Below are 13,278 nucleotides of genomic sequence, written 5' to 3'. Positions count from 1 at the left end.
TACCGGGGACTTGCAAAACAAAAACAGTGACAGCCAGTTAGGCAAGTGAGTGGACGGCTGGGGAGGGAGACGCATGAAGCCTGGCTTGGGTTTTGTGAGGTGAGCAGGAAGGAGCCCAAGGCCTGGAGGGCCCAGTGCAGCTGCAGAGCAGTCTCCCATGGCCAGGAGCTTGAGGAAGCACAGGAATGCTGTAGTTGCTGTGAAAAATTCTTCCACCATGCTATTGAGTCACTGGCGGGGGGCTCTTACCATCTTTGAAACATCTATCTTTTTATTTCATCCAAATTTTAAAGCAGTGTTTTAGAAGGAACAGTTTATATATTAAACCAGGTCAGGAAATATGGAAGCCCTTGTAGTTCGGCTTGCTACAGCATTTCGTCCTGAGCTTGCTGTGTCACAGTCCTTCATCACCGACTGCTGTTTGGGGAGAATTTTTGACGGTAAACTCCTGGCATCCTGATCTTGTTTGAGAGCTGTGTGTGCATCCAGATGAACCATTTTAAGGAAAATTTTAGAAGTGATTAGAGCAGTTTTATTTTATCTTTTTTAAAAAAATTTTTTTAATGTTTATTTATTTTTGAGAGAGAGAGTGTGAGTGAGGGAGGGGCAGAGAGAGGGGGAGACACAGAATCCGAAGCAGGCTCCAGGTTCTGAGCTGTCAGCACAGAGCCTGACGCGAGGCTCAAACCCCCGAACCATGAGATCATGACCTGAGCCAAAGTTGGACACTTACCCGACTGAGCCACCCAGGTGCCCCTTATTTTATCTTTTTAAGCAAACTTTTTGGGGGTGTATATTTCACATGTAAATATTTTGTTACAGTGAGAGGCTTTGTAGTAAAATACAGTTTGACAAGATGTTGGATTTGACTTCTGCACATAAATTCCATTACATCCAGAGGCTCTTTTTCTGTTCTTTCCCTTAGGATTTATGGTTGGTAGAGACTATGAGGCGGAAGGAATTGCCAAGGATGGTGCCAAGATGGTGGCTGCTGTAGCCTGTGCCAATGTGCCTAAGATAACTGTCATCATTGGGGGATCTTATGGGGCTGGAAACTATGGGATGTGTGGCAGAGCATATAGGTAGGTGATTGTCATGGTTTTCTCTGAAGAAAGAATCACACTTCAAGTATATTTATAAATGGTCAGTTTGTTACAGGTTTATTTGAAACATAGAATGGCATTCACACATTTTGATCAGTTATACCGTAATTTGTATCATCTGGAGGAGTGAAATGAAATTTAAGACTAAACGTGCTACTTGGAAGAAATCCACAATGGGAATCAGGAAATATTTTGCGATGGCTCATAATGAAAATACCATATGTCATAATTTATGTGATGCAGCTAAGGTCTTGCTTTGAGGAAGGTGTGTACTAGATGTAAATATACATAGACTGGAAAAGAAAGTCAGGCCGAAAATCACTGAGCCAGGCTGCCAGCTCAAGAACTGTGAAGAAGAACAGCTTATTAAACACAAGAAAATAGAAAACAGGACACAATAAAGAGCAAACATCGTAAAGATAAAAGAATCAGGAAAGCCCAGACTTGTTTGTTTAAAAAGGTTAACAAATTTGATCGTCTCCTAGTAAAACTAAAAAATAAAGCAAAAAGACTTTATATCGGGAATGGAAAACAGGACATAAGCACATGTAATAAGGGGATATTTTGAATATTTTTATGTCCAGTAAATTGACATGAAATGGATAAATAAAATTTATCAAAACAGACATCAGAATCATGTGGAGAACTTAAAAACCCAACTACACTCAGTACACACCTCTGGAGATTCATCTGGGGTAGGTTCCAAGCGTGATTTTTTTAAAAAAATGCCCTTGGAATACACAGCTGGAATGAAGAACCACTAATTTAGGAGGTAATCACAGGCCTGTGAAAACCTCTGTGTTGTACAGTGAATTAATTTGATCATTTTTCTTCCCCCCCTACAGCCCAAGATTCCTCTACCTGTGGCCAAACGCTCGTGTCTCAGTGATGGGAGGAGAGCAGGCAGCCAATGTGTTGGCCACAGTAGCAAAGGACCAAAGAGCACGTGAAGGGAAACAAGTAAATGCTGTTTTTTCTGTGTCTCTGGGTTTGGCTGAGCCAGGGAGCAGCGCGCCCAGAACCTCTCAGTGTTCGTGGGTTAGGGCCTGGCTTCACTTAGAAGATGCTGACTGTCAGCAATTTGGACTTCCATATGCTCTGTCTCTCTTGTTAGAGCTACTTTATTGGAGGTTGCTTGTTGTAATTTTTCAGAATTTCCAAGAAAATACTCGAGAAACTCAGACGCTGGTCTGAGGCATAAGGATCTTAGGTTCTTAGTCATTTGCAGTTAGTGAGATTTAAATAAATGCGATTTACTTCTTTGATTTTATGACCTAAAGCAGCAGAATTTTGTTTTTTCCAGTTTCTCTCTTAGATTGTCCTTGAGTGGGAGGGCCTGGTCCTTTAATTGAGAATTGAGTAACATTATTATACTGTGCACATATAAATGAAAAATGGAAAGGTCGCTGGAAACTTGATGAAAGGCACATCAGCAAGTGGCTGCTTTTAGTTTTCTAAATGTTAATAGTAGGTACTTTTAAGTGATTGTTTTTTAGGTCTTGACAGCAACATCGCACAGAAGGTACTGGCTGCGTACTCCACAGGGTACAGAGTGCTCAAGCACCTTAGAAGGTTTACATGACTTGGAGAAAATGTGAGGTTCTTGCCCCTTGAGTACCTGACAGTCTGGGGGCAGACAGCTTATAATCTGAGGGTTGAGTGAACAACAGAATAATTTATTAAGGCAAATTCTTCTTTGCAAACAGTTGTTGTGAGAATGGATTCTTTTTTTGTGTCTCAGAGATTCTTCTGAAGTTGTGCATTAGTTTTTATTAGTTATACTACTACTTTGCATAAGCCCCGAACCTTAAAATGATTGATGCATGTTCTTGGAACTGTTTACTTGACCTGTTTTATCATAACAGGGCATAACATGGAGGAGGCCCTGCCTTCTAAGGTTCTCATTCCTGCCAGTTAGGATCATCTGGTCAACTGCCTAGCTTGTGGAATGGGGATAAGATAAGCATGAGGGGTGGCTCCTGCCTCCCTGAATGCATCCTACTCATGCTTCACATCCTCAGTTGTCTTTTGCAAGCAGCAGGAATTCTGCAGACTTAAACTGAAGTTTCCTTTTCATTTCCGTACTGATGAGTATCCAAGTGAAATGAGAGGTTTACTCTTGTGTTTGTTGTGTGTTTGTGTGTTAGGCATCAGAGGTGTGAAATTCTACCTGATATTTTAAAGACCTATCTTTAACCCTAGCCCAGTATGGTAGTCTTTTATTAAGTAGTTGTTCTTTGATTGATATACAAATATATGAATTCATTTATTCTTATGTATGAAAGGAAAGTATAGGATTTTAGTGGTTCTCTCCCCAAATTCTTGACATATAAGTGATACTAAACTATGAAAGTACATAAAAGAAGGTTGGATTTATTTGAAATAAGTCATTTGTTTTGGTGTGAAATACTTTTTAAGTTGAAAACACTTTCCAGGGTTTCAAAATTGGTTTGCATAAAGATTTTTGCAACTGAATTAATTATCGCTTGTTTCTGGCAATACTGGTGGGCAAGCCATTAAATTTTTAATTAGAGGAAAATATCTCTCAGCTATTTGGGTTTATTCAAGTGGTGATTGATATTTCACCCATTTAAACTTTAAAATTGTTTTAAATTTGGCTGTTTTGAATGAAAATCCCCTACGGGGCACCTGGGTGGCTCGGTTGATTAAGCATACGAGTCTTGATTTCGGCTGAGGTCCTGATCTCATGGTCGTGAGATGGAGTCCCACTCTGGGCTCTGTGCCGACAGTGTGGAGCTTCCTTGGGATTCTCTCCCCTTCTCTCTGCCTATACCCACCACTCTCTGTTTCAAAAAACAAAAAAAACCCAAAAAAACCCACAACAATCTCCTACTGGTCCATGTCCAACAGAAGCTGCTAAATGTAAAATTGCCCTTTGTTACATTTTGTATAATTCACATCCGTTGTTAGGCCCTGCTAGAATACTCTATCCCCTTGGGTTTGTTTTTGTTTTTCAAGTTTATTTACTTATTTTGAGGGGCGGGGAGGGCAGGGGAGGGACAAAGAGAGAGAGAGAATCCCAAGCAGGATCCGCACTGTCAGCGTGGAGCACATTGCAGGGCTCGATCTCACAAACCATGAAATCACAACCTGAGCCAAAATCAAGAGTTAGATGCTCAACCAACTAAGCCACTCAGGTGCCCTGCAATCCCCTTGGTTTTGAACCTTACACTAAACCGCCTCAGGAAGTTGTCTCTGACAAGGGAGATGTAATGGTGGACCAGTTTGGCACTCATGTCTCAGGTGAGATCATGTGTGCTAAAGTATCACTTGTCATCTATATATGTCACTGTGCAGATGGTGGTTGTGACATTATTACTCAAGAAACGGTCACCCCTTTTTTCTTGAGGTTCTCTTGAGTGGATCTGTTGCTTTAGTACAGTGGATTCATTCATGGTCCCTTTTCTTTCAGTTCTCCAGTGCGGATGAAGCAGCTTTAAAAGAGCCAATCATTAAGAAGTTTGAAGAGGAAGGAAACCCTTACTATTCCAGTGCAAGGTGGGAGCCAGGGAAAAAGTACCTTCTGATACCTCCTGGTGGGTGCGTCTGGGCTGTAAGGGCAGCAGCTTTACAGAGATACAGGCAGTTGGGTTGGTCTGGCCTTTGTAGGAACCAGAAAACAACTTTTGGCCTCACATAATTTTGTATTATTGTCTCTATAATGGGAGTACCTGCTGCAGAAATCCCACCCCTTCTCCCAGGCTGGGCTATGGACCATTACCATTGGTCTGATTCCACAACTCTCCACCATTCTTTCCACCACCACCACCCCCCCACGCCTTTTTTTTAGTGTTTATTTTATTTTTGAGAGAGAGATAGAGAACACATGAAAAGGGAAGAGGCAGAGAGAGAGGAGAGACACAGGATCAGAGGCAGTCTCCAGGCTCTAAGCTGTCAGCACAGACCTGACACAGGACTTCAACTCACTGTGAACTGCAAGATCATGACCTGAGCCGAAGTCGGCACTTAACCGACTGAGCCACCCAGGCGCCCCCTTCCTTCTCCCACTTCTAAATGAGGTGTCTGGGCCTGCAGGGGCTAAAAAGTTAAGAGTTATAATCCTGGCTGTATCATTTTCAGGAATTCGTTCTTTTTTTTTTTTTTTTTTTTTTAATTTTTTTTTTTCAACGTTTTTTATTTATTTTTGGGACAGAGAGAGACAGAGCATGAACGGGGGAGGGTCAGAGAGAGAGGGAGACACAGAATCGGAAACAGGCTCCAGGCTCCGAGCCATCAGCCCAGAGCCTGACGCGGGGCTCTAACTCACGGACCGCGAGATCGTGACCTGGCCGAAGTCGGACGCTTTAACCGACTGCGCCACCCAGGCGCCCCTGGGAATTCGTTCTTTTATAGTTTTTGCTTAAATACGTGGATTCCTGCCATGCCCCTGTCTTTATTTTGTTTTTACTCCTATTTTAAAGATGACTTTGGTTGAACTGTTGAACACGTTTTGGCACTTGATAACGAGTGTGCTTGTGCACTGAGGAGGTGATTACTCACAGCCAGGGTCTGCGTGTCAGCACCAAGTAATCACCTCACACACCATTGCAACTCTTGGTTCTGTTTGTTTCTTACAGCCTTTAATGAGGTCATAAATCATCGTGGCCTGCCCGGGCTGCAGACTTGCTGCCATGTGTGCATTCAGACCTCTGTTTTCAGCAACTTTAATGTTCTTCATTCTGAAGAATAATCTAAGCTTCATATCTTCCTTTTATCCCTTGGGCATATGGAATAAAGAAAATAACTATTTGTGTCTTTTAAAATTAGGTTATGGTGTGATTTGTGTCATTTACTGGGGAAGGCAAACTGGAGAGGAAGGAGAAAAGAAAAAAATTAGAATCCGTTTCAGTCATCAGCACATCTTTCGTGGCGGGTACTGCTCCTGGCACTTTGGGTACAGAGGCTGAACATACTTATTTTCAAGAGCATATAATTACTTTCGGAATGAAAATGGTACCATTTGGCATTTTTAAAAAGCCTATTTCTCTTCTTGTTAATATGTATTTTTGTAAGCTGATTTGCAGGGCTATTTTGTTGTGGGTCATTGATTCATTTAATTAAGATGAAAATATTTTATAGTCTTTGAGACATAAACATGTTCTTGTTACCATCACTTAAACAGACTTAGATAGTAGCCAGTAGAAGCAAAGAGGAAATAGAAAACCCTAAAAAAAGGTTTAAGAGAAAAGAGTAAATGGTAAGCTCACATACAGTTTTTTTTTTTTTTAATATATGAAATTTATTGTCAAATTGGTTTCCATACAACACCCAGTGCTCATCCCAACAGGTGCCCTCCTCAATACCCATCACCCACCCTCTCCTCCCTCCCACCCCCCATCAGCCCTCAGTTTGTTCTCAGTTTTTAAGAGTCTCTTATGCTTTGGCTTTCTCCCACTCTAACCTCTTTTTTTTTTTTTTTTTCCTTTTCCTCCCCCATGGGTTCCTGTTAAGTTTCTCAGGATCCACATAAGAGTGAAAACATATGGTATCTGTCTTTCTCTGTATGGCTTATTTCACTTAGCATAACCCTCTCCAGTTCTATCCATGTTGCTACAAAAGGCCATATTTCATTCTTTCTCATTGCCACGTAGTATTCCATTGTGTATATAAACCACAATTTCTTTATCCATTCATCAGTTGATGGACATTTAGGCTCTTTCCATAATTTGGCTATTGTTGAGAGTGCTACTATAAACATTGGGGTACAAGTGCCCCTCTCCATCAGCACTCCTGTATCCTTTGGGTAAATTCCTAGCAGTGCTACTGCTGGGTCATAGGGTAGGTCTATTTTTAATTTTTGGAGGAACCTCCACCCTGTTTTCCAGAGCGGCTGCACCAATTTGCATTCCCACCAACAGTGCAAGAGGGTTCCCGTTTCTCCACATCCTCTCCAGCATCTGTAGTCTCCTGATTTGTTCATTTTGGCCACTCTGACTGGCGTGAGGTGATATCTGAGTGTGGTTTTGATTTGTATTTCCCTGATGAGGAGCGACACTGAGCATCTTTTCATATGCTTGCTGGCCACCTGGATGTCTTCTTGAGAGAAGTGTCTATTCATGTTTTCTGCCCATTTCTTCACTGGATTATTTGTTTTTCGGGTATGGAGTTTGGTGAGCTCTTTATAGATTTTGGATACTAGCCCTTTGTCTGATATGTCATTTGCAAATATCTTTTCCCATTCCGTTGGTTGCCTTTTAGTTTTGTTGATTGTTTCCTTTGCTGTGCAGAAGCTTTTTATCTTCATGAGGTCCCAATAACTCATTTTTGCTTTTAATTCCCTTGCCTTTGGGGATGTGTCGAGTAAGAAATTGCTGTGGCTGAGGTCATAGAGGTCTTTTCCTGTTTTCTCCTCTAGGGTTTTGATGGTTTCCTGTCTCACATTCAGGTCCTTTATCCATTTTGAGTTTATTTTTGTGAATGGGGTGAGAAAGTGGTCTAGTTTCAACCTTCTGCATGTTGCTGTCCAGTTCTCCCAGCACCATTTGTTAAAGAGACTGTCTTTTTTCCATTGGATGTTCTTTCCTGCTTTGTCAAAGATTAGTTGGCCATACTTTTGTGGGTCTAGTTCTGGGGTTTCTATTCTATTCCATTGGTCTATGTGTCTGTTTTTATGCCAATACCATGCTGTCTTGATGATTACAGCTTTGTAGTAGAGGCTAAAGTCTGGGATTGTGATGCCTCCTGCTTTGGTCTTCTTCAAAATTACTTTGGCTATTCGGGGCCTTTTGTGGTTCCATATGAATTTTAGGATTGCTTGTTCTAGCTTCGAGAAGAATGCTGGTGCAATTTTGATTGGGATTGCATTGAATGTGTAGATAGCTTTGGGTAGTATTGACATTTTGACAATATTTATTCTTCCAACCCATGAGCACAGAATGTTTTTCCATTTCTTTATATCTTCTTCAATTTCCTGCATAAGCTTTCTATAGTTTTCAGCATACAGATCTTTTACATCTTTGGTTAGGTTTATTCCTATTGGTGCAAGGTTATTCCTTGCACCAATTGCAATTGGTGCAATTGGCTCACATACAGTTTCTTGTTTGTTTTTGTTTCTACATCAGATTTTGAGTGAAATGCACAAGGACAGTTGAAATATTAAACTTTGAAAAATAACGTATCTCGTGTGAGCCATTCGTTTTTCAGCCCTGGCTAAGTCATCTCTTGAGAAAGACTGAATCGTTTATTGTTTTCATACTTACATTAGTATTATTATTTTAATAGGCTGTATTCAGGGCAGGGGAGCAAATGGCCCAGATGTATTTATCTCTGGAAACAAATATCAAAAAACACTAAGGTGTTTTTTTGTTGTTGTTGTTAATTCATAGATGCTTAGGCCTTTCTGTTAAAACATTTGGTGGCATGGAGTCAGCAGTTTTCTTTACAAGATGAAAGGATTTTCAAGCCAGTTCATGGCACCTTCCTTGGATTTCATGAATCTCAGCCTACTAGTAAACTTGTGCGGTCTGTTTTGGCTCTACCATGGTTGGCTCTGTCTTTTCAGAGACCTCTTTCATTATCTGCTACTGCGGATAATGACGTTCTGTGTTTCTCTCAGTCCTTCATTGTTACGTGTGCAGCATGCCAGTTTCTTCTGCTCAGTTCTTTTTATAATCAGAACTTCTTCAGGCATTTGATTAGGGCCTTTTACCTGGAGCACTCTTGTTAATGACCATCACGAAGCAGGCCTGGCTTCGCTGTGCTTGCTGCGTTATTCTGCTGTTGGCGTCAGAAGGGGGTGTAATCAACTGACCTGGTTACACATGACAGGAGTGGCCTCTTCTTACTGGCTGTTGCTACTTCAGGGTCCCCATTATGAATGTTTTATGAGCAAAGATTTGATTCATGGTCTGTCGATCTAAGTATGGTTTAATAATTGATGCTATTGTCTAGATACTGAAAGCAGTTTGTTTAAAGAAAGCCAAACAGCCACCTACTAATGACCTTTAAAAAACAGTATTTCTCATTCATCTTTTTTGTAAAACTGAGGTTGTCAGTGAAAAGCAGATTTGTACTTTAGAGTTTCTTTTGAAAGCAGCTTAAAGCTATTACTTACTTTCCTATTGTAGCAAAAGACAAAGAACTTACATTGAAGATACTTTAATAAAATAGTGAAGTCTTTTCAGTCGTTTTTGTAGTTTCTTAAAAGTTTGGGAATTTGGGGGAGTACACCTTTTCCAGTAGAGACTTTGGTTTGAGATCATTACCTGGGTTCATGTGTCTCTCCATATTAATAACAGGAACACATCAACTTGTATATTTATGTGGGCAGAAGAACAGGAAACATTTTCCTGAAATAAGTAAAAGTATTTGAAAATCAAGGATTATTTTGTGGTTTCTGGAAGCAGTTCCCAAAACCATAGCTCACTCTGACATTCTTTGAGGGCCTGGGATCAAAGTCCTGTCATTTTTCTTTGGGAAGAATGTAATTTCAGTTGTGAGAATGTAGTACCCAGAAACTCATTGGTAGATCCCCATGGTACCTGAAGAAAAACCTCAGCATTTCTGGGCATAAATTATATAAATGGTAGTTTGGTGGTAGATTCCTAATAACTTTTGCTTTGTTCTTTTATCAGGCTGTGGGATGATGGGATTATTGATCCCATGGACACCAGACTGGTCCTGGGTCTCAGTATTAGTGCAGCCCTCAATGCACCAATCCAGAAGACTGACTTCAGCATCTTGAGGATGTAACTGGAGTGTGAAGCATCTTCCATTGGATATGTACCAAAATTGACATACCAGTAGCCTTAAAATTTTAGACTTTTCCAACATGTGGCTATTATGGTAAAATTGTTTTCTTAACACAGTGCATCGTACTTTTCTACATTAAACAAAAATCAGTGAAGATATTTATTTGATAAACTTCAATTCCTTGTCTATTTTCTTTGAGAAACTTTTCTGTGACTCAGCTTTACCACCCATAAACTGAAGAGAATAACTTAAGTTATCCTTTCTAACCCACAAGTAGCATGAAAGTCCCATAACCTATACACTGCAGGTATGTTTGAGATTATTAATAGTCATTTTTCCTCTGAAATGATTGTTTTGCTGATTACACATGATGATATTTTAACACACACAATTTTTAAAAGCATCAATTACTTGTCTTTTTAGCCACTACTCCTTCCCTTAATAGTCACACTTATTGTCTGCATTTGGGGCTCTCTTTTCTACCCATTCTCTCTCCATCCTTCTCCTCATTGCCTTCCCCTGCCAATACCCTCTTCAAGGTTTACCTCCATGTTGCTGAAACCAGTGGGTTCTTTTCTGACTTTATCTGACTGAATTCTCTGAAGCATTCAGTGCACTTGAACACTTCCTCCCCGCAGTGCTGGCCTTAGCTTCTAGATCGAAACTTTAGGTTTTCTGCCAACCTCTTTGGCCCTTCTTGTTCTGTCTCCCTTGCCCTGCCCCTGTTCCTCTAGTGATTTCTCTCCTACTCCCTTTACTATTTGTCCTGATTTTTCATTAGCAAAACATGAAAGTATCCCCTTGTTCTTTTTTTAAAAATTGTGGTAAAATACACAGAACATAAAATGTATCGTTTTAACCACTTTTAGGTGTACAGTTCTGTGGCCTTAAGTCCATTCACATGGTTGTGCTACCATCACCACCATCCATCTCCAGAACTTTTCATCATTCCAAACAGAACTCTGTTATTAAATAGTAACTCCCCATGCCCTCACTCCCCTCCTCTGGCACTCTGCTCATTCTTTTTTTTTTTTTTTTTTTTTTTTTTTTTAGTTTTTTAATGTTTTTATTTATTTTTGAGAGACAGCGCTCGAGTAGGGGGGGTGCAGAGAGAGAGGGAGACAGAATCCGAAGCAGGCTTCAGACTCTGAGCTGTCAGCACAGAGCCTGAAGTGGGGCTCGAACTCACGAACTGTGAGATCATGACCTGAGCCGAAGTCGGACGCTCAACCAACTGAGTCACCCAGGCCCCCCTGCTCATTCTTAAATGTGTATGTTACTCATGGTTAGGTTTATTCTCTCTTGGTCATATCAGCCCTTCTTATGGCTTCAGAAGCCATCTAAACGCAGATGATTCCTGTGTCGACATTGTTCTCCCTGAGCTCTAGACCTGTGTATCTTAGGGGTCTACTGGATGTCTGCACTGGTGGTCTTTTAGGAACCTCAGATTCAGGCATCAGGGTCAATTGATTTTGCCTCCTCACTATCTCTTAAATTCCCCATTATCTTTGTCTTTCACTTCCAAAGGCCTTAGAAGTGGTCTTCCTGCTTCTAGTCTTAGCTAGTCTTGCGTCTGCATCCCTGTGAGGTAGGATGACCATTCTAAGTGCACACCTGGTCATGCTGCTCCCTTGCTTCAGTGTCTCACGGGTTCCCTGTAGAAGTACTAGACCCTTCATGCCCTCCATGATCGTGACCATCACATCCCCTCTTCTGTCTCATCTCCTTGACTCTTCCCCACACTCGGTGCTCCATCTGTTCTAGACTTCTAGCTCCTTGAACCTACACAGTCCTTCCCACTTTAGGGTCCACCACCTAATGTTCCCTCTGCCTGTACTTTCTCTGAAGCACTTACCTTTTGTCTCCGTGACTTCTCTGGGCTGGGTTAGACACTATCTCTTGATGCTCTTGAAAAGCACCAACCATTTTCTCTGTCTTACGTATTTATGAGAAATGTAAATATTTCTTTAATATTGCCTTCCTGCTAGACTGTAAGCTCCCTGAGAGCAAGGATCTCCTGTTTAGCCTACATCTCCATTCCCTAGCACTTGGAGATGCTCACATGTTTATTGAATGGTTGAAAAATCCAAATTTTAATTGATGTTCTCAGGCCACATTAAAATTAAGTGACTGATTAAATGATATAATACAACTATCAAATGGTTTCCTAATAAAATTAATATTTCAAGCATTGTGCGTGATGTTCATTTTAGGCAGCATTTGTGTATCAGAAGTCAATTTAATTTTTTGAGATGTGTACAGATAAATGTGTAAAGATAAGTGTTGGACTTACTTAAATAAATTTGCACTTTAAATAAAGATAAGTAGGTTGCATTTTTGGGGCACCGGGTGGCTCAGTCAGTTGAGTGTTCGACTTCGCTCAGGTCATGATCTCTTAGTTCATGAGTTCGAGCCCCACATCGGGCTCTGTGCTGACAGCTCAGAGCCTAGAGCCTGCCTCCAACTCTGTGTCTCCCTCTCTCTCTGCTCCTCCACCCCTCATGCTTTGTCTCTTTCTCTCTCTCAAAAACAAACATTAAAAGAATAAAAAAGGAAGTAGGTTGCATTTTCAGAAGGATGTTGGAGGAGGTCCCTGAGAGGATGTGACTGACTGCTGGTTCACCTGCTAACCAGACCTGGCAGCGGGAGGCTCCACAACCCCTCCCCTTTCCTTGGAACATTCGTCCCTGCGTACTGTTCCTGTAGTGGCCGCCCTTTCAAGAACACAGCCTTGAGAGACAGGTGTTGTTGAGAGCATCTGAACCCAATTAAGCCCTCTTTATAAACAAGGCTTCTTTACAACATCTCCGCACGTTGGTGTGGAGACGCCCTGGTATTGTGACGGGTGCTGACCACCCCCAGAGCACATCCCCTCACCTACCAACGTGGCTTGGCCCACTTCTCTCATCCCTCAGCCTCCCTCTTCTGGGGCTGATTTTCGAACCAAGAAAGAAACACGGTAAGTATTTTAAATAGTGAATTATATTTTCAGTTAAAAGTTATGTCCGTGTCAGAAAACAACAAATTTTTTCTTAATCGAGAATAGGTAATGTTTCTTTGCTAGGAACCATCAACAAGTCAAAGATTGATGGTCTTTTTAGGAGTGTTTTGGCCTCTAAAAAAAATCACAGTCATCACTCACACCGTGCTTAAGATAATTTATATTGCATAGTTTATCCAGTAAAAACAACAGTTTTACCAAAACAAGCAGCAGTTTTTGTCTGCCCCTTCCCAGCTTTACGGAGACGCAGTTGACATATAACATGTAAGTTTAAGGTGTACAGCATGATGATTTAATACATGTGAATTGTGAAATGATTACCACAGTGTGATTACTTCTTAACATGTTCATCTCACATAACTTTTTTCGTAGGGAGAATGTTTTTCTACACTTCTAAATAAGAGCAGCTAGGATAACATGAATAATTTAGAATTTTAAGAAATATACAGCTAATTAATCTCT

General features: G+C 40.9%; 1 protein-coding gene across 2 annotated transcripts in view; it reads left to right on the top strand.

The window, feature by feature from the left end:
* Window positions 1-12,133, top strand: part of MCCC2 (methylcrotonyl-CoA carboxylase subunit 2) — a 73,189-nt gene extending 61,056 nt beyond the window's left edge. For both annotated transcript variants that reach the window (XM_078449143.2, XM_060635586.3), the window contains 4 exons: window positions 926-1,082; window positions 1,949-2,063; window positions 4,537-4,622; window positions 9,698-12,133. In XM_078449143.2, the coding sequence (XP_078305269.1) occupies window positions 926-1,082; window positions 1,949-2,063; window positions 4,537-4,622; window positions 9,698-9,815 (476 nt within the window). In that variant the 3' untranslated portion in view covers window positions 9,816-12,133. The remainder of the gene's footprint in view (window positions 1-925; window positions 1,083-1,948; window positions 2,064-4,536; window positions 4,623-9,697) is intronic.
* Window positions 12,134-13,278: the final 1,145 nt, after the last annotated feature.

This window comes from Panthera onca, chromosome A1, assembly GCF_046562875.1.
Source record: "Panthera onca isolate mPanOnc1 chromosome A1, mPanOnc1 haplotype 2, whole genome shotgun sequence".
Taxonomy (NCBI): Eukaryota; Metazoa; Chordata; class Mammalia; order Carnivora; family Felidae; genus Panthera; species Panthera onca.
The sequence above is the reverse complement of the archived record's forward strand: the minus strand, read 5'-3'. Positions and strand labels throughout refer to the sequence as shown.